Source organism: Lytechinus variegatus, chromosome 3 (genome assembly GCF_018143015.1).
Source record: "Lytechinus variegatus isolate NC3 chromosome 3, Lvar_3.0, whole genome shotgun sequence".
NCBI lineage: Eukaryota > Metazoa > Echinodermata > Echinoidea > Temnopleuroida > Toxopneustidae > Lytechinus > Lytechinus variegatus.
Window position 1 is genome coordinate 1,781,914 of NC_054742.1, and position 26,467 is coordinate 1,808,380.

General features: G+C 36.0%; 3 protein-coding genes across 4 annotated transcripts in view; 2 read left to right on the forward strand and 1 right to left on the reverse strand.

The window, feature by feature from the left end:
• Positions 1 to 11,272, forward strand: part of LOC121409950 (pre-mRNA-splicing factor ISY1 homolog) — a 39,148-nt gene extending 27,876 nt beyond the window's left edge. For both annotated transcript variants that reach the window (XM_041601744.1, XM_041601743.1), the window contains exons 7-9: positions 7,402 to 7,520; positions 7,849 to 7,941; positions 9,786 to 11,272. In XM_041601744.1, the coding sequence (XP_041457678.1) occupies positions 7,402 to 7,520; positions 7,849 to 7,941; positions 9,786 to 9,893 (320 nt within the window). In that variant the 3' untranslated portion in view covers positions 9,894 to 11,272. The remainder of the gene's footprint in view (positions 1 to 7,401; positions 7,521 to 7,848; positions 7,942 to 9,785) is intronic.
• On the reverse strand, positions 892 to 6,832 carry LOC121409952 (P2X purinoceptor 7-like). Its single transcript, XM_041601745.1, has 3 exons — positions 6,292 to 6,832; positions 4,598 to 4,696; positions 892 to 3,599 (listed from the first exon to the last, which is right to left on the reverse strand). The coding sequence occupies exons 1-3, from the start codon at positions 6,514 to 6,516 to the stop codon at positions 3,102 to 3,104; spliced, it is 822 nt and encodes a 273-aa protein (XP_041457679.1). The 5' UTR covers positions 6,517 to 6,832; the 3' UTR covers positions 892 to 3,101.
• Positions 11,273 to 15,615: 4,343 nt separating the features above from the next.
• Positions 15,616 to 22,914, forward strand: LOC121409953 (haloacid dehalogenase-like hydrolase domain-containing 5). The gene is made up of 3 exons (XM_041601746.1): positions 15,616 to 16,111; positions 18,660 to 18,866; positions 22,689 to 22,914. Exons 1-3 carry the CDS (start codon positions 15,989 to 15,991, stop codon positions 22,869 to 22,871), a joined length of 513 nt encoding a protein of 170 aa, XP_041457680.1. The 5' UTR covers positions 15,616 to 15,988; the 3' UTR covers positions 22,872 to 22,914.
• Positions 22,915 to 26,467: the final 3,553 nt, after the last annotated feature.

Below are 26,467 nucleotides of genomic sequence, written 5' to 3' on the forward strand. Positions count from 1 at the left end.
GTATCTTGTGATGATACATGTACTCCTACAGGACATATCATCACCCTAAAAGGACTGGGCTAATCGAGATGTAGCAAGGGCGGGGGGGGGGGGGGGGGGGGGATGTGCGCCATTCGCCCCAAAATTTAGCATGCACACAAACTACTAGCCAGTATGAAAAAAAATATTATGGATGAAATATGCAAATTTATTTGTGAAAATCATTATTTTCATAATTAAATAAATTGACTTCAAATTTTTTTTTTTCTTCCAATTTAATTTAAAGATTTATACAAAGAAATATCAAAGTCAATTTTTCCTACTGTATTTCTTTGTCTTTATGATTCCTTAGGTATTTTCTTTTTCTCATAGTTATGGATATCATTACAGACCATTTAAGAACTGAATTAAACCCTAATTTAAGCAGAACAATTAAAAATCATCACCCTTTTATGAATATGAATTGCATCTCCCATAGACTTAACACAAAGTATAAAAATTAGCCATTTTTGGCATGACATTGTCTCGTAAAAAGTCATGTGGCGTCGCAATGCTATACCCATATGTTATGAAATTGCTCTCAAAAATTGCGCGAGACCTGAAAGAAAAAAAGTCACTAAATTTCTGCAGTGCTGTCTCTTTTCGTTTCAGATAAATTGCGTAAATCGTTGAGGGGGCTCATCATGTCCCCCCCCCCCCCCCCCGCATGACATTGTCTTGTAAAAAGTCATGTGGCATCGAGATGCTATACCCGTATGTTATGAAATTGCTCTCAAAAGTTGCGCGAAACCTGAAAGAAAGTCATGAAATTTTTGCAGTGCTGTCTCTTTTCATTTCAGATAAATTGGGTACAGCGTTGAGGGGGGTGGTCATCATCCCTCCCCCCCCCCCCCGTCCTTTTAGGGTTAAATTGCCACTTTTTGAGGTGTAAAGATTTTTTCTAACTCACTGTGTGTATGTAACATGCAACTCAGTAATTTTGGCTAGGATTTTAGCAGTTTGTATTCACCAATCACCACTGATGTACATTAATTATACTCTTTTTCTAACCTTCCAAATTCTTTTGGATGTGATGAAGCAATCTTCTTATTGGTCTGGATCTCCGTTTGGATTAATTTTGAAAGCAAATTTTCTAATATGGACCAAAACAAATATATGTATACGGGGATGGTGAAATGATGGTGTACAAACTCCACTAGTCCGACAGAGCAAAAATCATAGCTAAAATTACTGACATTATATCAAACTGGAAATTGAAATACTAAACTTGAGTCTCGTATCAAACAATAAATCTATGAAACATGAATTTATGAAACATAAACTTGATAGAATCTTTATTTACAAAGAAAAAAAAACATACACTAGATTATTGCTGGCACTGGATTGTTTTGCGATATAAAAAACGGAAAAACACTTCAGGAATACAGATATTGCAAACTGTATGGCAAGTACAATATTTTTTTATTTACATGTATAGAATAAACTATCATAAAAGAGGTAATCTTGAGTCAATGAGCACCGGTGTCTTACAATTTCAGCACAGATGATGGGCAAGAAAAAAAAGGTTTTTCATAAATTGATGGGTAGTATAAATCTAGACAAAATCATTGTCCTTCCTGCTAGCACATACACATTGCACGTTATAGATACATTTTTATCTTGTTCTTTGGCAGTCAACCTCATGCACAAAAATGATTTTAAAGTACAGCCATTGCAAAAGTGGCAAGATTACTTTACAGATTTCAAGGTGAATTGTTGATAAATGTAGCAACCCACATCATTATAAGTTATATTCAACAACATGTTAATAGCTATCAAAATCACTTGCATCTGATTCGGTGTGCAAATTATTCAATGAAATTTACAAACGATATCCTGTTCATGTCTTCATGATAAAGTACATGTATGTCCCCCAGATGCCCGTTTCAAAATCGATCACGTTTCAAATTTATGCAATCAAGATCTGTTCAATAACACAGAATTAAATCACACCTCGATAGAATGTGAATGCAAAAAACTGACCCTGTTTATCACGTTGAACACTTCCTGAAATGGGGGCCAGATGAAAAGACATAATGCATTAAAAAAGGTAATCATTTTGTACATACAGTAATATAACAATGCAATAAAAAAGATAATTTCTTTGGTATCAACTCATCAAGGATGTTGTTAAATGGCCTGGTTTTCTAGTACAATAAAAAAAAAATCACATGTTTGAGATATGATCAGTCTTGGTGACATAAATAACCATACTATCGTATCCTGCACATACATGTATAACATACTACATGCATATTATAATTTGAAACTGGTTGCAAAAGTACAAAAATCTCCACATCTAATAGAAAATGTCTAAACAATAAAAAGGCAAGGTGAAGTCACAGTTTGTTAAAAAATTATATGCAAGGAAATTGCAAGAGTACATATTTCATTTAACACTAAGATACACAAAAGTCTTAATATAAAATTACAGTTCATATTAACTACACATGTATTTCTCATAAAAAGAATGAAATAAAAAAGGATGCAAAATATCAATAATACAGATTATGTGAACCAATGATGTAACATGATAATAAAACAATACAATAGCCTAAATGCATTATAACTCATTATAATTCATGAAGACTGTTATCATGTATAAATTTTCAAGATTAAAGTCTGTTTTTTATACATAATTTTGCATGAACTATTTTGTTTGCATTAGAAAAATAACTTTCACAAATTCTATGCAACATAACATGACAGGCTGTGATTTTTGAAGACTGAATACCACTGAAAATCTCTAATTTTCGTTTAGTCTTATCATATGGTCGTATCCCACTTTGTCTACAACTACTAACTATTTGGCATAAAATTACCCCATTAACCATTTTTATCAAATTTCCAATAAGGGTGCTGCTACTGTTATCCATTTTGTTATATTTTTAGAATTATTCCTAATCATTTTAAAAGCCAAGGGGCAGGGTTCTAAAAACCCACCTACCCACTTGCTTGGGGCAAATAAAAACCAGTAGACAGGCAAGAAAGTTCAAAGTTACTTGTCTGATTAGGTGAGCGATGACTTGAAGGCAGAATGTATATGTACATCACCTCACAAACACAATGATTACATAGGACACTTAGTCTTGGACTCCATCAACAAATCCTTTGTATCTGTTATTCGGTGCAGGGAAACTACGCCGAATTCTCAGTGCCGAACACGATGGAACAACTCTCCGGATTCCTGCACCAAGACGGCCATGGTGAATAAGAACGAATTGCTTATACGCATAGTGCCAATAAGACTCATTCGAACGAGCTATGTCTCTGGGAAATTCATTGTTTGCTGCACGCATTGCAGCAGCAAGGACGTTTCCATTAAGAACTGCATCAGCAAATGCTTGCGTTGTCGACACACAGATGTCAAAACCACAGCACACATTTTCAACATCTGTTGGCATTGGTCGACATTTCCCACACCTGCAGTAGGGTGGAGCTGGCAAGGATGGGTCGTCGAAGGGTAGCGGAGGTTCAGGTTGGGTGGCAGCCATGGCATCCATAAATGCCTCTGGAAATCTTGCTAGCAGTGAAACAAGGAGATCCCCTCTTTGATCAGTGTCCAGACCACTCACAAATTTCTATAAAATATAGGGGGAAATTGTATAAATTAAATAACAACCAGCAATTATCCATATGTCAATAAATTACTACAAATTTATATACACCTACATAACAATGAACAGCAAAATTGTTCCTGCTATCCTAAAATACATGAAACTATTACCATGAACATCTCCATTCAAATATTGTTAAAAATGTAATTGTATAAATTGTAGAATACTTTATGGAGAAATACAGACTACTGGTAAACAATAAGTGAAAAAAGCTAGCAAGTAGCAATATACTATGGAATGGCAGATAACTAAAGAATTACATGTATTCCATCTCCCAGCAAAGGTGATGGTTTTATGTACTCTCCACTTCACTAATCACCACTCTAGAAAACACTGCACAAATCATCAGGGTAAGTTCATATGAATTGGATTGTCAATTCATTAGAGCGTCATTTCTCGTCAAGAAGTAGTATAATTGATGCGAAAAATGAACTTACCAGTAATTTATAAGATGCACTGATCAGCAACTATTTTACTCCTTTTTCATGCTTTAAAAAATCTTAAAAATCTACGGTAATTTTAAATCTGTACATATTTCTTCACACATTTTTCAAAAAACAAGACATTCGCAATCACAAGTAATGCCACAGCTGCTGGCCATACATTCTTCCAATTGTGATGTATTTGAATTGGCGGTGAATTTACATGTGAAGAAGTAGGTACGGATAGATTTAGAGACTAATAGATGCATAAAAAAGGAGTGAAATAATTGCCAATCATTGAAGTACGGTACATCTTATAGATTCTTGGCAAGATCATTATTTCGCATCAATTATACTACTTCATGACGAAAATGACGCTGCAGTGAATCGACAATCCAATGGTTTATGGACTTGACATGGTAGTATTGCGAAGTGGAGCGTACACAAACCATCGCCTACTACTCACTAAGTTCAAGAAAGACTTCAATCAGCTACTCATATTTCTTTTTATAATATGAAATGTGTTTACATTCACTGTACCTGTAACGTCTCTTTGTGTTGATCCTCTGCTGTTTCAAGACGTCTGGACTTGGTGACTGGTTGTGTTGCACCTGAACTTGCTTCCTCGTCACTGGATTCCTGAGAAATAAATACAAGTTATTGTATTCATAAAATCTCATCAAAATTTGAAGAAAATATTATAATACCTTACCCCAAAACCAAGGCCTGCCAAAAAGGGTGGCCCAGGACTGCCAAAATATACATCCATTTATATTACTATTACACATGACTACGGTAAATGTATGATTTTGATGAAGGAGAAAGCATTTAGAACACACTATGTGAAATATTTGATATTCAATATCATTTAACAAATTTTGGCTTGGAATAACTTTAGAATATACTTCTGAATCTGGTATATTACAGATCAAAATTTGTACTGTTTTGGTCGTTGCATGTTCCAGAGCCTGCCTGAGGCACAAATAAATTCTACATGTAGGAGTATGGCGAGTCACAACTGATCCCTAACAAGCCACAAGTGACCCGCTCCTTTGAGAAGGTCTTGAAGACCTTTTTTTTTGCTTGTCAATTTTTTTTCCTGGTATGAAACCCTTTATTATTGGTTGAAGACTTTTTTATTTATGCTTGTCAAATTTTTGGGTGGATGAATTTGCCCCCCCCCCCCTCATTGGAAAATCCTACTCCTAGATACGCCAGTGACGCAAAACACACAAAAATTGGCCTTATCGTGAAATCAGTCATGTGTTGGACACAATGACAAGTCCAAGCCAGGGAGAGGAAAAAAATTCATCATCAATGCTGACAAAATGAACAGTTAATAACGTTACTTTTGTACCATACATGTAGACATATCATTTCACAAGTTGCATTTTGAAACCTTACAACCATACCAGCGAGGACAGGGTAAACTTTAACCCAGGGAGCCCAGGAGTCCACCGTGCATTTACCATAGACACGGGACTAGGGTAGATTGCATAATAACAGAAATTATACACTAATTCCCACGATTACTGGTATACGGATGCAGCTATCGTGTGGCAGTATCCTGACATCGAGTCACAGACTGGAAGTTCTAACCTAAAAAAACTGAAAGGTTCTCTCCTTCGGCCATGTAGGCCTAATGAATTTTGAAAGAATTAACTTAGGAGAGGTATTGTAACATAACTTTTTTTTAATTTGAGGTTCCAACTTCCAGTCTGTGCCTCAAAAATCCCTTGGTTTAAGGAAGACAGGATACTTCCACACGATACCTTCATCCATATAAATCATAATCATGGTAAGTGCATAATTTCCGTTTTCACAATTTTGTTTCCAATCCAATGCCAATTTATATTGATGAGACCACAATCTATTCTAGTCCCGTACCGTGTCTATGATAAATGCACGGTGGACTCCTGGGCTCTCACTCTGGCCCGCTTTGCGGGCCGGAGCTACCTGGCTGGGTTAGGTAAAATTCCTGACCATTTTTTCTTTTTTAACTTTTCATGACTCACTCACTCTCAGCTGTCATCAGTGCAGTCATGCTATAATGCTAGGCCTAACTTTATTATGACTACCGGTATGTAGACAATGGTAGACGTGTCTCATGATGCAAGATGAAAATCCTGGAGTAATAAACGAACTTCAACCTACATTTCCCCTGCTAGAATGTGAATATATTTTTCAAGATTATGATTACGCCTCAAACTTTCATGGCAATCGATTCTACTTACAGAGGTAGACACATCTGGTGCCCTGTTGCGACACGGCCGCTTCTCTCCACAACGGCAGACTCTCGTGCAATTTTTCCCCCCGCTCTTGCAGGGGCAACTTCTTTTCCCCGTTCCGTAGAAGCAGGACCCAGTACACGTGCAGCATACTGGGTCCTCCACCTCGATATCTACGTCGGCCAAAGACAAATCGGCCATAGAGATGTCCGAAATGTCAAAATCCATCATTACTATCGTTGAATTAAAGAAAAATCGCAACAAGAAGATAAATTTACGCTGATTTCCGAGACCGAGACAACACAAACTTGGCCGCGACAATAATAATACGATATATCGCTATCGCACAATTTGAGTAATATCGGACGCGTGTATGTACATGCAGAGTTGAAGAACCGAAGAATAACGATCAGCGATCCAACAAAATAATCTACCCCACCCTCAGCAACATTTTTTTCGCTGCTCCAAAATGATCGCAATACAGATGGGCGCCTTATAAGTCAAGCGAATGGTTTTCAACGTACATGAATAGCGACTTTAGCATCCCTTTAACCCCCTTTGGTTTCACACTACGTTTAGCAAAGTGGGCTAGCACGGTACTATCTGGCCCTGCAAAAAGCAGGGTTAGCCGACTTATTGCTGTGCTAAGAGATGGGGTGTGAAATGAAACCGGGCTAAAGAAAAGTGGGGCTTAGTATTAGCCAATCACAGAAGTTGAAGTCGCATGTTAATTACGTTCTGTTGTGGCAAAATCATCAATATTCATGAGCTGTGTGATAGTCCGGGTGGTGTTAACCCCGGCTAAGCAAATAGTATGGGGTTAAGAAAGACATTGTGAAATCCCCAAAAGATAGTATGGGTTAAGAGAGACATTGTGAAATCCCCAAAAGATAGTACGGGGTTAAGGATAGTCCTTGGTTATGGATAGTATGGGGTTAAGGAAATGCAGTGTGAAAAGCATATAACCTGTGGATTGACATTAAGTGACATAATGGGTTGGTTTAACCCACATTTATAAATCACAAATATTAACACTCAGTATCAAATGTAGCCCTTTGGTTAAAATAATTATATATTAATGTCCTAATGGAAATGATTGATATGAATCCATTACAGTGATAGCAGCAGCCGTTAGTGAATGGACAAGTAAGAAAGAAGCTGGACTTCTGGAAGGATTGACACAAGGAGAAGAGAAAGAAGAAGAAAACATATATGCTGTTCAACAAGATTCTGGAGTAAGCAGTCACAATTCTTTATCTTGAACTGTAATATATTTGATCTCTTTTTGAAGTAGTCTTATTTGTGACTGACTGAAATAGACAAAAATTTTAGAAAATGTCAACACTGTTTAGTTAGGCCCTCTGTAAAATATGATAATTATTTGCAATCTTAATGAAGAAAACAGTGAATAAACCTTTTATTCACAATGTTTGACTTGCTCAAACCTACTAGATGTTAGTATTTTAACAATGTACCCTGATTTTGAATACTCTCTCCCATGTGACCCCTCAAAGTTGCCTCAATTGTCTCTCCTAAGACTTATATTTTCTGATTCTCTCGCAGTCAGAGGATGAAGGAGAAAATGAGAAGGAGATGGAGGTTATTGATGGTCAGCCAAGATATGTTGCTCATGTTCCAGTGCCTTCACAGAAAGAGGTAATTTCTTTAACTCCATTTTAACCCATGTCCTATTGGGACCGGATGGACATGTGCAGATTCTAAGGAAATTACAATATGCAGTTGTCAATATGTTAAATGAAAGTTAAGAGGAGGTGCATGGCAAATGCCAGCATGCAATCATGACTTGCATTGCCAAAGTAGATGAATATACATTGGCAATATGAACATAATATGCATCAAAATCAGTAACATTTTCTTTGTATCCAGGTAATATAATTATGAATACTCATGATCAAATATAGCAATACCAGATACTTCAAGGCATACTGGTATATAAAATTCAAGGTCCTCACAACGTTAAAACAAAATTTCAATTTATTATTTGGGGTAGATTTTTCATTGAACAAAAAGAATGTTGCTGGCATGATATATTAATATATTGAGTGTACAGTAGTGCTAAAAAGTTAATGAACCCCACCAGAAAATGAACATATTTAAAAGTATTGAAGTCCTGAATGGTATGAATATTTGATTGTGAAGTAAGGTGATAAATTATTACATCCAATAAAGTTTGTTTTTCTAGGCTCGCCCAACATTGTAGTGTTATTGTATGCATTCAACACTCACCATAAAGGAGTGCATTTTGTGGTGGAGTTTACTAACTTGCTAGCACCACAGTATATCTCTTATTTCATTGTTTTATAAATACTTTTTGCAGAGAAGCTCACATATTATACCACATTATGATTCTGAAATATAATTGAACTTCTTTGAGTATAAAATATAAATACATGAGCATGGCCATATGCAGTGCACTAGGGGCGCAGTTGCCCTCCCCCCCCCCCTCAATTTTTTTTTTTTAAAGGTATATTTTTTACTGTAAATTTTCACAAATTTCAGCAAAAAAATCCAAAGAAATCCTTCAATTTCACCTTAAAAAATGCAAAAGCACCCAAATGACAAGCTCGGTCACTTTGCTCCATTGCTTTTGATTTTTTCACAAAAGTTTCTGCATCCTGCTCCCCCTGGAAAAAATTGTGTCTGGGGAAAAAACCTGTCATCCTCTTCCAGATCAAGACAGAATCAAGGAACTTTTTCATAATTGGATTGCGGCAATAAAGTTGAAAAATTCTTTAAATCATCGTACGAATACAGCTGGCATCATGTGATTTGTAGTGACCATTTCCAGCCTGATGAAACAGGGGAACATGCACAAAACTCTAAAGTAATAATTCTAGAGAGCTTACCGATGGTATATGAAATATGAAAATCTGAAAGTAAAACGCTTGAATTAATCCAGACAGTGCGCGAGAGAATGAAACAACGAAATAGCGATTTCGGCAGTAGAATCACAAAACATGCAATCTGCAGCTGACTACGCGGTAGACTGATGATCAATTTAATGAAGTGAAAATTCTGATGTTATTTATGCTCTCAAACAAAGTGTGAAATTGAACTATTCAAAAAATGAATAAGTATAGGCTGAAAACATTTTAGTTCAGGTGGAAAATATGACTGAAAATATTTTTAAGTGTTTAGTTTATCGTATAATTTTAGTAGTGAAAATAGACCACAGTATAGTGAATCACTCACGTAAAGCGCAAAAACGTCACACTCCCCTGGAAGTCCAAACAAAATAACAGCATACAGCTTAATGTAAGATCCTAGCACTCATTTTATTTCAAATAATATTTTCTCAAATATGTAAAATAAGACATAATGTTTGTTTAGTCAAGTAAAAAGGTATAGATGTCGGCTGTATTCGCCCCAAACATGTATTTTAAGCTTTATTTTCCTGTAACTTAGATGAAATAAATGGTTTTTTATATCAATATATGTATTTATATTTTGTCACATTGTTTTCATTCTCTCAATTCCAGGTTGAAGAAGCCCTCTTAAGGAGGAAAAAGATGGAACTATTAGAAAAGTATGCCAGTGAGACATTACAACAGCAGGGCAGTGAGGCTAAAACATTAATGGGATTATGAGAGAAAAAGCCACCTTAAAGAACTTATTGTGCCTCTTGAATAAACTACCTTCCAAAAGTTTTCCTGTGGAGTTTTATCAACTTGAGGTTGTGATGAAGATGGACATCAGGTAAAATGGAAAGGAAAGAAGAAATGGAAGAATCAATAGCTTATAAAAACTCATCATGGATGTTATGGAAGATAGTTGAGAGAGGGCCAAGTTATTCCATACTTCAAGGATACTCAGCAAGGAATGAAACTTGTAGACATCAAATTAGGTTTGTTGAAAGGCGAACTGGTTTGAGTGTTCTCTTCTCTCATACAAGATGCAGCAACGATGGGCTGATCCTCAAAAATAAGATCATGTGTTTCAAGTACTAGTGGAACATTTTAGAGATAAAGATTCATATTACATCTATTTTCTTGTCAAATGTTATGATTTGAACCCCACTGAATTTGCTTTCTTGGACTACAATGGCTTTCTCATATCAAAGAGAAATTAGTGCTGGTCTGGTAGAAACCATTGAATTATGATTGCATTGTAAACCAGTAAATGCTATGGTGATGGTATGTTCTAACCGGCACTGACCACCCTAGTGATGGGACTTCAGAGATCTACAGTGTAATTTGAATGAATCGTAAGGTCCTCTTCTGTGTTCTCTGGGCTAGATGAAGATTTCAGTAAAAAAAAAAAATATTTCAAAAAGTATGAAGGCACATCATGTAATTTTGTCCTTATAAATTGAGCATAGATGAAATACCTTCTTTCATCAAAGGGAACAAGTGGCATGAAATGAATATTGTAAAATAGCCGTAAAATCAGGCATTGCTGACCATTTGCTGAGCAACCAAGCATGCACAGAACAATTCTGTCAATCTTTGTTTAAGGTGCTCAGCTGAGCAAGGAGTTTCACTCACTTGCGCATGCTCGAGGCAGCATATATTCAGCCAACTGACCCCATTATCAGTAGACAATTTACCCCAGTTTACTTCATTCATGCTACATACATATACAAGGGTAGTTTATGTGAACTCTAACTTCTTCAGATAATTAGAGATAGAGTGGAGGAAACATTTTGCTATCCTTGGCCCCGGCCTCAGTCTGCATTAAGTTTACAATGTACAACAAGAGAAAAATTATATCCAATTGCGATTTGACTTAGCATTCTGAGCCTCACCTCCTTCCTTGCCAATGAATACTGAAAGACTAGTAGTCTTAGTCTTTTAACTCCATGATGGTATAGCTAACATTGTTATTGAGATAAGTGGAACATCACATTTTCTTATTTGTTTGTTGCTTCATATATTAGACTGATGGAAACATGTATTATATGTAAAATACCTACTGTAAATCTTGTAGAAAAAAACATCTGGAAATAAAAGTATCAACATTTCATATATACCAAATTTGTTAAGTTCAATGTAGGACTTCTTCATGTTTCTTATTTTAAATAGATGTACATCAGAGTTTAGACTTTTCCCTTGACAAATCTTCCTTTCAGGAGACTCATAATGCAGATCCCAATGTGCATGAACTGACGCTCACAACTCAATTGATACACAAAAATAGGGTAGTCCATGGGTGCTTACACAATTACATTTTTTGCTGCTGCTATCCACTTTAATAGATGTGTGATCATTTAATTTATTATCTACAATGTATAGCAAAGTAAGTTTGTAACAAAAGCAAATATTGATTGAAATGATAATAGAAGAGTTGATTAAGGGAAGGAGACAAAGGGTAAGAGAAGGTAGAAAATGTGAAAGCGATCTTGAGGGAAAGAGGAGACCAATTGAGGGAGGGGGGGTGAGAGAGTAGGAGATGAGATGGAAAGGAAAGAAGTGCGGAAAAATGGAACGGGGACAGAAACGGGAGTGAAACATGATAAAGCTACAAGGGGAGGAAAAGACATAAAAAGCAGCAAGACTAATTTAAATATGTAATCTATTTTTACACACAACGCACCTTCTGCTCGCTCGCTCAGCATTTAGGATAGTGAGACAGTGTCGTTAACCTGGAGAGTGATATCAGATATAAGTGGGCAAAGTGAATCGCAATTGAAGTCCGCCATCTGCCGAGAGGTGTTTAATAAAACTCGTTCATGATGTGAACTGATTTTAAAAAAAGAGTAACAATGAACTATGATCGTTATGTGAAAAGTTTTGAAAAATATGACATAGAAATAATAAGGGGCCCACTTTGTCACAATATTGTAGGGATAGCAGGAACAATAGCTCATTTGTTCTGTTTTCTGTAATGAATAGAATATTCAGAAATTTAGGGGAAAAATGACTTCGTTTTTCCGCATCGAAATTCTCCAGTCTGCCATTTGAATTCACTGGGGATTGTGGGTAAGAGCTTTTACTGTATGATGTCCAATCAGAAAATGCCCGTTTTAAAGTGCGGTATGGGCAGATGGGTGTATGGGGCTCACCCCCCCCCAAAAAAAAAAAAAAATCACAATGATACTTCTTTTTCATGTACGTGCGGTCTCACTGAAAAAAAAAAGTGGAATTGGGTTGATTTTTATTTCCATTCATCAAATTTTGATGAATGGAAAGATAAATCAACCCAAACTTTTTAAATATTGTTACATAAATTATTGGATATTGTTAGTGAGAAGTCTATTTATTTCGAGGCTATACCGATACGCACAGTCTCGTCCTTTAAATTATTCATACCCCTTGATATTGTTAAATTCCAGTTAAAACTAATTGAAACCAGCTGGAAATCCAACTGGTTTCAATTGGATCTTGGTCCTGGGATGCGAGGGCAAAATTTGTGATATTCTGATCTGAAACTACATAATGATTTAAATGAAAAAAGAGCCACGTATCTGAATTAACATACGTGCGTGTGTTTCAGATTTAGACCTAGAATCTGGACATTCTAAATACATTTTTTAACCAAACATCAATAAAGAAGGTGCGAAGCGCGAGATTAAAATATTTGATATTCTGATCTGAAAAGGGGCCAATTTAAGCTATATATTTAAAACACTTTGTAGGCAAATTGTGAGGTGTAATATGGATCGCATAAAAAGCTGATATTTTTCGTTGTTATTACTGTGAGTTTTGACATACGACCGGGACATTCAAAGGACATTATGTCATCATGATAATGATGACTATCTTTTTTTTCCTCTTCCTAACCGCGAGATGAAACTTGTCGATATTCCATTCTGAAATTTAATCATTAAATTAATATCTTATCTGTTAATCTAATAAACCTAATGAGATCGCAAAATCTGTTAATATCATGGCCTGAAAACTGGTTATTTCGAGCACTTTTGTAATTATAAATATGATGCATGATTTAATGTATTTCTAACAAACAATGCGAGCGCAAATCTCAAGCCGAATTTTTTGATAATCTGTCATGAAATAGGGATTTTAAGTAGTTTGTTATAGAATCAATATTGAGATTGCATAAGCGCTAGGTGATAGGTTTTGACAATCAGACCTGAATAGGCATATTTTGAAAACTTTATGGAATACACGAAAATAATAGGTACCTGACAAATCAAATTTTGCAAGCTCACAGCGCGAGCCGAAAATCTTTATATTCAGAAAATAAACTGACACTTGAAGCACTTTGTGAAAGTCAACTATATACTGAAAGTTCGATATCTGAGCTGAAATATGCTTTGTATATAATAATAATAATAGCTGGATTTATAAAGCGCTTTTTGCCTGAGGATACAAAGCGCTGCTATTATACCCCAGCTTATAGCTTGAGCTACCATCACCGGCGCTCAGTGCTCTCAAAAAAAATAATCATGCCGGGTACCCATTCACACCACCTGCGTCGAGTGCGGTACATTGTGGATAAATTTCTTGCTGAAGGAAAAGACGACATGGCTAGGATTCGAACCCACTCTGTGTGAAAGGCGAGAGTCAGATCTACTCGACCACCGTGCCCACCATTTGGACTTCGAAACTTGATATTTTAAGCTCCATATTGAGCAAGATGTGAATCACCTTACAGGCAATGCGAGCGAACAATTTATATAGTGACATGAAAGATTTTGTTTATTTTCCATGTCTTCCCCTCATCTTTTTTTTATTCACTCGTCTTCCTCCTCTTTTTATCTCTCGTCCCTTTTCCCTCCTTTTTTCTTTCTTTCCCCCTTTTTTCTTCTCTTTTTGCTCCGCCAATGGGGAGGGGGGATGGGGCGGACCCCTCAGGCCTCCCCCTGGACCCGACTATGGTTTATGCAAACCTTTTTGCAGGAGTTTATCCATTTTATTCATAAATCAATAACAAATGAAAAAAATGATACAATTACAATGACATCATCACATCAATGAGTACATTTTTGTGTGACAATCGAAAATATAAATAATTGTTTAAGACCGAAAACTACATAAATGAAGCATGTAAAATAGTAAAGTGGGTAAAAAAATGCAGGGGCCAGCTATAATAAGCAGGTAACTGCTTGAAACAATAGCAGCCATTACTTTCCATGAGGGAGGTCTACATGGGAACCGTATATGGGTTATAAATATAATTCGATAAAAATGATGTCACGAAATAGAAAGTATAAAGTTAAGATATTTTAGTGGGGAGAGATGAGATAAAGTTTTTTGTTAAAGTGTGAGTGGGTGCTAGTGGGTGAGTGCAGGTCATACATTTAAGAATACTTAGAAATAAGAAACTTCTTCAATGAAGCTTTAAAAGAAATAAGAGACGCGGACTGTTTAATGTTATGTTGCAAAGCATTCCAAATGTTTGGACCATGGTGGCGAATTTTCTTATGAATGAGTAATATTCTGGGGTTGGTTGAATGGATATCTGTTGAATGACGCGTTGGATACGTATGTATGTCTTTGTTAATAGGTTTAAAAAAATGCGAAATGGAATTTGAATGGTATTTGTAGAAAATTTAACCATAAATATGGCTATTTGGTATGTGTTAATATCCTCAATTTTCACTCTCTTTAAGTTGTAAAATATTGGATTAGTGTGTGCAATGTAATGTGATTTTTTTTTTGTAAGACGGAATGTCGTTTCTATTCTCGACTTACTACTATACCCCCAAACAATGTTGCGGTAAGATAAGTGGGATAAGATAATGAATTGTAAAGCAGAAAAAATGACTTTTTGAGATATAATATTTCAATCTATATTAAGATTATCAAGCATATACATGCATAATGCTCCCCCCGATATATACACGCCACTAGTGGGATCATACGGGGGATCATATCAGGGATGGATCCAGGATTTTCGAAAGGAAGGGGGGGCAAATTTGTTCGGACGAAAATTTTGACGAGCCCCCCCCCCCCCCCGAAAGGTTTTCAATTTCAAAAGAGAGGGAGCAGACACCTATGTTTTAATGGCATTTTTACCTTACAAATTTTAATTAAGCTTCTCAAAAGGAGGGCACGTGCCCCCCCCCCCCCCCCGGATCCGCGCCTGGATCATACCTTTTTGTACCTCGTCTCTTTTTGAGACAAAGTTCACGTTGGATGCGGACATCGTCGCGTAAATATGTAAATAGATGGGGGCTCGTCTACCCATGTGACCATGTCTTTGGATTAGGATTGGTCACACCCACAAAAATATGTTAATACGAGCTGTCGATCACGTCACGTCACATCCACCCGGCGAATCGTGATTAGTCTAAATTTTCCCTCGTTTTGCTAGTTTGTGAACAATAGTACCGTTACTATCACGTATAAGAGCTCCAGCGATCTTCCAATACTGTTCTGTGTAGAAGACTACAGTACCGGTATTATAAGAAATCATCCGGTTGTGTTACGTCGTCGTAGAAGGCGAATTCGCCGGTTACTGAAACTAAAGTTCTGTTTGTGTCGAAATCACCGGAAAAATCCCACTTACTTTCTTCATCAACCCATCAATAGAACGTCTGATTTTCTCAGGAAGAAGTATTTGGAGAGTAATGTTGTTTTGGGGGAAAATATTGCCAGTCAAGTTTGTGGTTGGTTGGTTGCGGCGGAGCAGCAGTTCGCCGTTATAGACTGCATTGCTTGTTGTGCATGCAGAGAGGGGCTGAGACCGAGACAGGCTCGAGGAGAGCACAGGGACAATCCATCCGCTGCATATGCGCATGCCGCATTGACACTTCCACACCGCTATATCTTGCTTCATCATGGTTTCTTTGGGGCGGTTTGCCTCAGGCTCAAGAACATTATTTAGAGTACCCATGAGCAACGTGTATTGCTCTCACAGCCACAGGAGAAGATTATGTTTATCACATCAGCATTTTCAAGAAGTGAGTAGAATTTTTACTACGACTACGAGCTGTAGACTAAAATTTAAAATTCTATGACTATGTGAAAATTTAAAACATGTAAATTTAGTCAAAGACAATATTATTGTAATTTATTGATTATTTTTAATGATTGATAGTGTTTTTATTTATTTATTTTTATTTCGGTACAATTGTACCTTGTAAATCGCTCTAAGACATTATTTGAAGCATGTTTTGGATTCCTCTCTGAATTTCCTATTAAATGGTATAGTGAGTGATTGTATAACCGACCGGCCTTGTATTACCGAACGCGCGCATCAGATGCGTCAGAAAATAATCAAATACGCTCAAACCTTTGCAACTTCCTTCCAAAGGGAACTTAAATAGAAAAATTATCAAAAATTATCAAAAACACAATTTCGAAGTCTTTATATACTCAAAACAATAAAGAATGGTCAAAATAGCTCATCAGTGACTTTGTTGTTTTCCCAACTTTTCCCATAGAAAACACACGTTCGGTAATACGATACCTTTTCAAGTGACCAAAATATTTCACTTTCGAAGAGGGGTCCGATTGGAAGCTGATGTCGTAAAAAGGAAAAACAATTTGGGCAAAATTTCTGCATATTTATATTTTGTAGGTATTTGTGTATTTATGGTGAAAGTTTGGTGAATTTTATTGGAATAATGTGTTTGATATGATCAAATTCATGAAAAGTGTTCGGTAATACGATCCACTACCATACCAGTTTCGTGAAAATTGGTCAACACGTTACGACGCAATGGCCATTGAAAGTTGAAGGTCACACCAATTTTTGTCAAAACAAGTAGAAAAGGGCGGGCCGTAGCACGAGAACCGACGGACCGATTTGACTAATTTTTTTGTTTTGTGCGTGGGTCATGGTGAATTTTATGTGTACCAATTTACAACGAATTCTGAGACGGTCGGGTGCAACCACTGGGTGAATCCAGATGGAATGACCCTTCCTTGAAAGGTCAAGTCCACCTCAGAAAAAAAGTTAAATTGAATAGAGAAAAATTAGACAAGTACATGTATAATGCTGAAAATTTCATCAAAATCAGATGTAAAATAAGAAAGTTATAACATTTTAAAGTTTTGCTTATTTTTCACAAAATAGTTATATGCACAATTTAGTCACATGCAATTGAGAGAATCGATTTCCCTCAGTCACTCACTATTTCTTTTGTTTTTTATTTTTTTAATTATACAACATTTCAATTTTTACAGATTTGACAATAAGGAACAACTTGACTGATCCATGAAATATTAAGCAAAATAATTCCACATGTTTAGGGAGAAATAAAACTTTGTTTCACAATACAATGGGGAGAAAATTAGAATATTTCATATTTCATATAATAAAATACAAAGGAATTAGTGAGTGATGTCATCAGTTCCCTCATTTGCATACCGACCGCGATGTACATAAACTTTTGTGTGAAATTAAGCAAAACTTTGAAATACCATCTTATTTTACATCCGATTTTGATGAAATTTTCAATGTTGTGCTTGTTTGATTTTTCTCTTTTCATTCAAATCAACCGTTTGTTGGGGTGGACTTGTCCTTTAAATAGCCAACATGTTGTTATACATGTAGGCCTACATGTAGTTTTGAACTTCTATTATACCGTCTACTGGTTTTCAAAGTTATCCCGGTGCTGTCGCTGGACGGCAACACCGCTATAAACCCAATAAATGCATTCAAACTTTTCACAATAGAAAGGTTATCCTGGCACAGTCCCTAGATAAATTTCATGTATCCATTTACACTGCAGTAGGTGATTTTTATGACCACCGTAACAAAACATACCCGTGGCGTAGGCTTATGACCCAGTGAGTGACCCAACTCTGATAAACCAGAAATATTTGAGGGCGGGGAATCGAACCCATGTCCTACAGATTGGAAGACGAGAGTCATAACCACTAGACCATGACACCCCCACATTATAGTAAACATATCACAGGTGGTTTATCACAGTGTTGTAGCGGTGTGCCTTCACACTGAAAAAACACAGCGACAGTCACGGGGCTGTCCAGCTGCTATTACTATGGCTTGCCTTGCAATAGTTTGTTGTGGAGTTATAGCAAGGCGAGTTATCCCGGTGTAATTTTATTGCGGGTCTGAGATTTCACACTCAAGGCAACACTGCTACAGTTCTGGTACAGTCCTGGGACTGTAGTGTTGTTTGTGGCCAGTGTGAAGATGATAGAAGTTTCATTTACTATTTTGGGGGAAAGCCGGCCCATGCCCCCCTCCCCCTTTTGAGAAGCAAAATTGAAATTTGTAATGTAAAAAAAGCTGTTAAAACAGAAGTGTGCCCCCCCCCACCCCTTTTGAAAGTAAAGACCTTTTTTTTTTGCTTGTCAAATTTTTTCGGGGACAAAATAGGCTTAATTTTTGCTTAAAAACCTTTCTTCCCATTTTTTGCTTGTCAAATTTTTCCTTGGAAAAATGTGCCCCCCCCCCATTCTGGAAAATCCTGGATCTGCCCCTGGACACAAGTACCAACTTTACCATTTCTTTTTATGTTTTATCCATATTTTCAGCAAAACCTCCCAAGCTTTGGCCTTCTGTTTGATATTGATGGTGTCCTGAAGAGGGGAAAGACAGTACTACCTGAAGCTCAGAAAGCGTTTCGTCTCCTAACGAATGACAAAGGAAAGATGAGAGTACCCACTGTGTTCATCACTAATGCTGGAAATTCACTCAGAGAACAAAAAGCCAGTGAACTTACAGATATCTTGGAAGTACCAGTAAGTTGTGTATTTTTTGTTTACTGTGATGAAGAAATGCCTTGACCTTCAGCAGCTCACATTAAAAAAGTTTGGAGAAATATATAGTGTTTGGAAAAGGAAAGTACATGTTGAATTCATTATTTTTGGTTATTATTGTTATATCATGTGTCCTTATGACTTTCTTCTTATTCCTTACTATGGTAGAGTAGGCCTATTGCCAAACTCTGCATGACCTCCCCTTGGAGAAACAAATTGATATTTTAATTGCACATGTAGAATGATATGAAATGACCACACTACTTGTATAGCGATAGCACAAATTTATTATTTTGGTTGATTATGTATTCTTGATATCAGTTGGTCATGTTCTTATTCCCTCGCTTTTAAGACTCCTTACTTAAAGGTCCTATGAAATACAGCAAAGATGCTGGTTTATTTGTTTGCTTAGTGGTTACTAATAACGATTCCATCCCAATTTTACCCGAAAAACATCCCACATCAGGTTCAAAGGCAGTTTTATATTGAAAATTGAGCCAAATTTGCCACGCCCACAAAAAATTCAGCCTGATTTGGTTTTGTATATCAATTATGACGTCAGGGAAGGAATCTGCTGAGTGTTGCTGACGTTTGAACGTGAAGTGCCTATTGTGGTTGCACGTGTGGATTCAAATTAAATAAATTGAATTGCTGGAATAATATTCAGGACCTGAATCTTCAAAGTCTGAAGAATCAGACGCAGCTGATGACGATGCTGCAGCCATGATCAAAACCTCATAAAAATCTTAAATATCCGTTAAGGATGAGCTCAGTCAAAACAGCAACTACACGAGGAACGTGTACGATAACTAGGGGTCTGGCTGCACAGCTGGGAAAGCCTGCCTCGATGACGTCACAATGATTGATAGGTAGATCGGTCGATTCTTTCGAAAATTTTATTGGGCGTTGCCGTTGAAGTTCATTTCCATGGAATAACTCAACACCGGTTTGTCGTACACAGGAACCAATGGCAAATTCGTATTTTTTAAGTAAAACTATCTAAAAATAGATATGTATCTAGAATAAGATGAAATTGGTGTCATAGAACCTTTAAACACTCGCCCCTCACTTTGGATAGATCTTTATTTACATGTAACAAAGATATCAATATCATAGGGCAAGTCCAAGAAAAGGTTACCCTGGAAGGCAAAATTTCATCTTTAATTCAAGAAGTTATCTTAAAGCCCTAATGTTGAATGTTAAAATTTCATTAAGAAAATTTTGATGATATGCATATTTATGCTAATTTGGGGCACCTATTTTGCATACAGAATGGGCGTTACATATGGGACAATTATAAAAATTCATAGAAAATTAAAACAAAACTTGTGAGATTTAGTCATAGGTGGGACATGGACCCCCTAACATCCTATTAGTTTAGGGGGAAAAAGTGGTCTCATCTAATGAATTATGCAAATTAGGTCTTGTCCAAGGATGGAATGTCCTATACGTAACATTTTGAGGATGTTTTTTAAGTTATTTCTCATAATACAATACTTGTATTGTTGCATCTCTGGGAAGTTCTAATTTATAAAATAGGAAAATGTTATACCCAAAAAATTTCAAAAATAGAGTTTACTTTTTAATCAAAAGTTAATTAAACACTTGTTACGTATGGGACATTTACACATAATGTCAATGGGAGATTTGTGTACAAAGTGAATGGAGAAAAACAAATTTCAAAAGTGCTCTAAAAAGTGATTGTTTACCTTTTCTTTAGTTTTTAAAGACTGATTTGTTATGAATACTGATTGATGAAAACAATTGAAGCAAAAAAATTGTGAAAATGGAAAAATATCAAAAAATAAAAAAAAACAGTAGAAATACATAAGAAATTCTTGAAACCATGAAAAACAAGAAAAAATGTTGAAATGGCTAATTTCCTTTTCAGTCATATCAAATATGTCTCAATAGAACATTTTAAAAGACAGACTCTTTTGTTATTTCCATATTTTTAATCAATTCAATTTTTTGAATTATGATGTACGTTCTCTATGGGGACAAAATGTCCTATACGTAACATGTCATTAATTTTTAATTAGAGTCTGTAATTAGAGGGATTTGGCTTATGACATAAAACTTGCCTTGGATATACTAGAGTATTGTGACTTCTATCACACTAAGTTACAAGTTGTCAAATGAAACACTTTCAGAGAATTCTCAACTTTAAAAAATGTTTCAAAAATTGTCTCTTTTCTGCATCCCATACGTAATGGCCCATCTTTTCTCTCTAAAAGGTCAAGGTCATATATAATGTCACCATTTTTTGCATGATTATTCTTCTAGATGTCTACCATCATGAAGGTATTCAATCTAATCAAAGTCAATTAACACTATTTTTCAGGTCATTAAAGCCTCTGAAATGTCCCATACATAACGTGCGCGAATTCTTGGACTTGCCCATAATGAATTTCAATGGCTTTTTTTTTGGGGGGGGGAGCAGGGAGCTCTTGGTAGTATGGACAGTATATTTAAACTCTAGCGCAATGATTACTCTGTATACTTGCAAATTTTCACCAACCAGGAGCCAATCATATTCATAATTGCATTGCATGTATATCAAATACAAACATTCTTATCTCAAGGCATTGTTAGTGTTTGTAAGCTACATGTACATGTATGCACAAATTTGCCTGTTATATCAAGGAGATATCAGAGGTGATATCTCCTTTCTGAAAGATTTTACTGCTTTGATTTTGACAGTGGGAGTGAATGTCTGTATGACCACTCAAATTAATCCCATGTCAAAGTGTCCGTGAACTGAGTGCACGTGCAGCTCCATGTGCTACTCAGTGACCCGAGTTCCTGGTTTTAGCAATGCAAAGTGGGTAGGACTTGCCAAGTGCCAACATGTATGTGTAGGCCTAAATGGTAAACAAAACAATCATCAACAGAGATTAACAGTGGTTAGGTTTCATGGTGGCTCAATTCACCTTTAAGAATGACATGTTTTAAATGAAGTTATCTGAATTGATAACAGTCCAAAGAAATGAAATAAACAGAATCAAATGAGGACTTTAATATTCACTTATTCTTGCTACAATGCACTTCATGATGTGGAGTGAATTAAATTCAATGTCCCAGTTGATATCCAATACTCCCTGGAGTTGTAATTTGGTACACAATACATGTACATGTAGCTCAGCTGGTCGAGCTGTGGTATCACACATTGCTGTTACTGGGGTTCAATTCCCACTTGGTGCACTAATGCTTTTTGTTATAGCATTAATCATCACTTCCAGATCCCTTGTTGAGGAACTTAAATGACAAGTCCACCCCAACAAAAAATTTATTTGAATATTTGAAAACTTGTTGCTTGTCTGTGAGCATTATGCTTGCTTAGCAGTACAACAAAAAATCAATCACCAGAACTTTTATTACATGTACATTATGTATTAATCCAAATGCAATAATAATATTCTACTGTTCCACACTCCCCAAATATTATTATTTATTACCTGTTGATTTTATTTTCATTGAAAGTGATTTAATGCAAAATTATGCATAGTTTTCAAGTATTTGCAAGTATTAGCTTTACATCAAAACAATGGGGATTAAAAATAATGTTTAACTGTATCAATGTAAATTCTCCAAAATTGATACAACATTTAAAAAATGGTACAAAAAATGAATTTATTTTTAAGAAATTTGTTTGAAAGCATATAAGTCATCAATATGAATAATTTCTTGGCTAAACATCAGAATTGAAAACTTTTCTGTCATTAAGTGTCATAATACCAGATGTTGATATTGGTGATGTCATGGTCACATAATATTCTTTTTTGTTTTTCACTTTTTGAACAGATCACCCCAGATCAAGTTGTTATGTCCCACAGTCCTCTCAGGATACTGCCTCAGTTTCATGATAAGCATGTCTTGGTGTCTGGTCAAGGGCCTGTTGTGGAAATAGCTAACATGTATCCTTTTCAACTTCAAAAATTATTACTGTTTCACCAAAAGACAAAAGTCAGAAAGTTTTGTGATTAATTTGTTTATTTCCAGCTTGTCAGAATAAATGTGTGCATTATGAATATTATCAAATACACTGTCCATATGTGTGGACTATAGACATAATAATCCTTTTTTTTCAATTCAAAATTATTTCCACATCTGATTAAAAACACAAGTATGAATTGATACGCAGATCCATGTAGATTTATACAAGAAATCTGCATAAACCATGGGTTCAACCGAGGGTTTTTAAAACCACCTTTGTGAATTTGGGCCATTATGTCTTTGGCAATGACACCATGCTCCCGAGCATTGTATACATGTTTTACCAACATGTACAGTACATGTTTGTACAATGTACTACTATCTTTTTCATTCTATTACAACCTTCATGTACCAAGTTTGGTAATAAAGTTCTTTAACTTATTTCAAAGTATTTTGCAGGTACACTGTATACAAAGCACATGTACTGTACATGTATTTTCCTTTTTTTTTAGTTACTGGTACCATTTTAATGTAATTTTTTCCTCTATAAAATAATACTTTACTTTAACTAGAGAATACAAATTTGTAAATGCCTTAAACTTATGAATACATGTACCAAGAATAGGCAGTGGTGAAAATGAATATTTTGACAAGTAAAAATTTATTTATGTTTTTGTTACAGTCACTGTTCATATTTTTATTTTAATGTAGGTGGGGTTGTATAATTGTATGCCATTTCATACAGTAAGAGCAGTGATGCTTGAAGATGGCTTTGCTGATCATAAATAGTTGTTTTTCAAGTTACATGTAGATTGAATTTCTGCCTGGATGAGCATTGGATTGGCTTTGAAATCTGAGCAAATAAAGTATTGTCTGCAGTGTGTGCAACTCAAATTCTGCCTGGGTAGGATGTACAATGTACATGAGCATAAGAGGCTGTTCTCACTATGCTCCTAAAACTAGTTTACTGGAAACTAGTTTAGTGGAAACTAGTTTAACGTGTACTGAGAATGGTCGAAGCGGTCATGGTAGTGATCTTCTAAACTGGTTTTAGCATAAGTGAGGACACAACCGTTCTGCGGGAAGCGATCTTCACACATTTTGAGCGTGCTACTCCACACGACAGGTGTAGAATGACCATGCTGTGGTTTCGAATTTCGGGCGAAACGTGTCACCCCACTGAGAGCATTTCCATAGCAACAAGAGCGCTTTACGTGAAGTGATTTTGAAAACCACTTTCGTGTGATCAAGTGGGAACGCTAGCAAAGCGATCTTCCAAACTAGTTTCCTGAATCGGCCTCCAGTAACCTAGTTTTAGAAAGCGTAATGAGAACGGCCTCTATGTATAATACTCATATATTGTCTTAATTTTATTTTGTTGCAGCATGGACCTACTACTCTAGGTCCATGGTTGCACACATGTCTCCTTCATGCTCTGTTGTTGGAAATTATTATTAACAGTAACTCACAAGTTTGCCATTTGAGCTATGACATTCATGTTCAATACCTGACCTAGATATTGTTTGTCACTCCTTCAGAATACCAGTAGTGTGGACCCAACAATAATAATTGCGTTTACCATTTCAGGGCCCTGTTTTACAAAGAGTTCACCCATATGGAAATCCATCATTTTCATAAATTTTCCTAAAGGAAATTTGCACAATGTCCTTTGTAAATAAAAAGAAACACACTGAATTTTTAAGAAAGATATGAATGTATGAATGGACATTATAATATCTAGTACCGGTAATTATTTTGAACAAACATGATGCGTTTTAGACGTTGACGTTGCTGGCTTTCCATAGTTGTGCTTGATTGGATCAATTGCAGCTCTTTGTAAGACGGGGCTTTGAAATACTTCCCAATTTTTTTCATGTTCTTGGTGAGGAAATACTACCAATTATAATTGGTAGTGGTAACATGTGCATCATGCGCACCGAGTACGGAGCCTAGCTGTGCACAGGAGGCAAGAGACCTTTGACTGCAGTTTTGACACTAATTGACAATCACATCTATGATCCATTAATTCCAAAATGTGATCGAGTGGACCTATAGCACCAACTATAGCAGCACCCAAATAGTGTGTAGTATTCTAGTCCTCACACTTTAATTTTTTTTCAAGAAATATTTTGCCTATATGTAGTCTGCATCCTCCAATTCATGGACAAAGGGGTGTAGCCAGAGTATTTTATTTTACAGTTGTGACCAGTTTAATTTTGTTGCTCACATTACACACTTCATGCATGCTCTGTGGCTGGGAGATGATGCAATCATAACAGTTGATAGCATGATGGTTCTAGCTGGTTTACCTTTTTATGTCATGAAGAGGCAAACACTTCAAAGGCATTCATGCTCACTAGATCACTGTCATGTGCATGATAGAAGCATGGTAGGGTCCATGATAGAAGCATTGGAAGCACTGACAGCTTAGGGAGAAAAAAAAGGAAACTTTCATTTTCTAGGTTTTCTGATCAGGGTTTCATCATTCATGGATCTGGATGCTTGTGATCTCTGCACCTTTGTGTTCAAAGCTGGATGCAGACAAGAAAATAGTCATACTTGTATGTATACATGATAAAACTGCTATATAAAGTGTACTATAGTATAGTACATAAAAATATCCCTTCTTGACTCCATTTATACTACGATTCAATGTACTATACATGTAGTCATGTACCTGTAATAGTGGTTTATTGCTCAGTTTGTGTTTAGAACAGGAAACCATGGTTTTATAGAAGAGGATAGGGTTGAGGAGACTATGCACAGATCATGTGTCATTACACATGACAATATTTCTTGCCAGGGATGATCACCCTTGAACTCTTGTCCACAGTCACCAGTCCCTTGGGATAATGGATGTTGATGTGTTTTTAACAGATATTCACGTTCTCCCAGTGGCTTGACAGACCAATTTTTCTTGCCTTTTTCCTGTTTTCACTTTAAGTGCCAAATGAGCTTGCAATCAAAGGGAAGTTGGTTTTGAGTAAATTGTTTTCAAACATTCAAAAAACAATACCAACCTACATGTAATTACCCCCATGAGGGTTAAATGAAATTTATATCCATAATGAGTATTGAAACAAAAACTTTCTTAAAACTTGTTTCTTACATATACTCTTTTAGTCCAGGTGGGTGTTTCATAAAGCTGTTCGTAAAGTTACGCACAACTTTACGTACGACTGGAACATGTTCTTACATGTAGGTAGGTCATATATCAATTTAATACAGGGATATCATTTAGCACAAGGAGGGATCACCAGTAGTGTGTAAAGTCATCTTACCAACAGCTTTATGAAACACCCACCAGATCTAAGTATATAATTGAGATATATATTTTCACATTTTTTGGAACATACATTGTATGTAGGCCTAGTAAAATGGTTGAAAAATTTCCTTAACACCCGTTTCTCAGGTTGGGTTTCAATAAAGTCATCACTATTGAAGAGGTACGGGATCTGTTTCCTCACTTAGACTGTGTGAGTCATAAACGCAGGAGACCATCATCAAGTGTAAGTATATTAATCCAAGTGAATAAATTCATCAAATAATTTTTAGAAAATTTGCTTTGTTTTGTGGAACTGAAAAGGTCAAAAAGTTTCATTTAGATCGAAGTCAAGCCAACCAATATTCATTTTCATGACAATGCT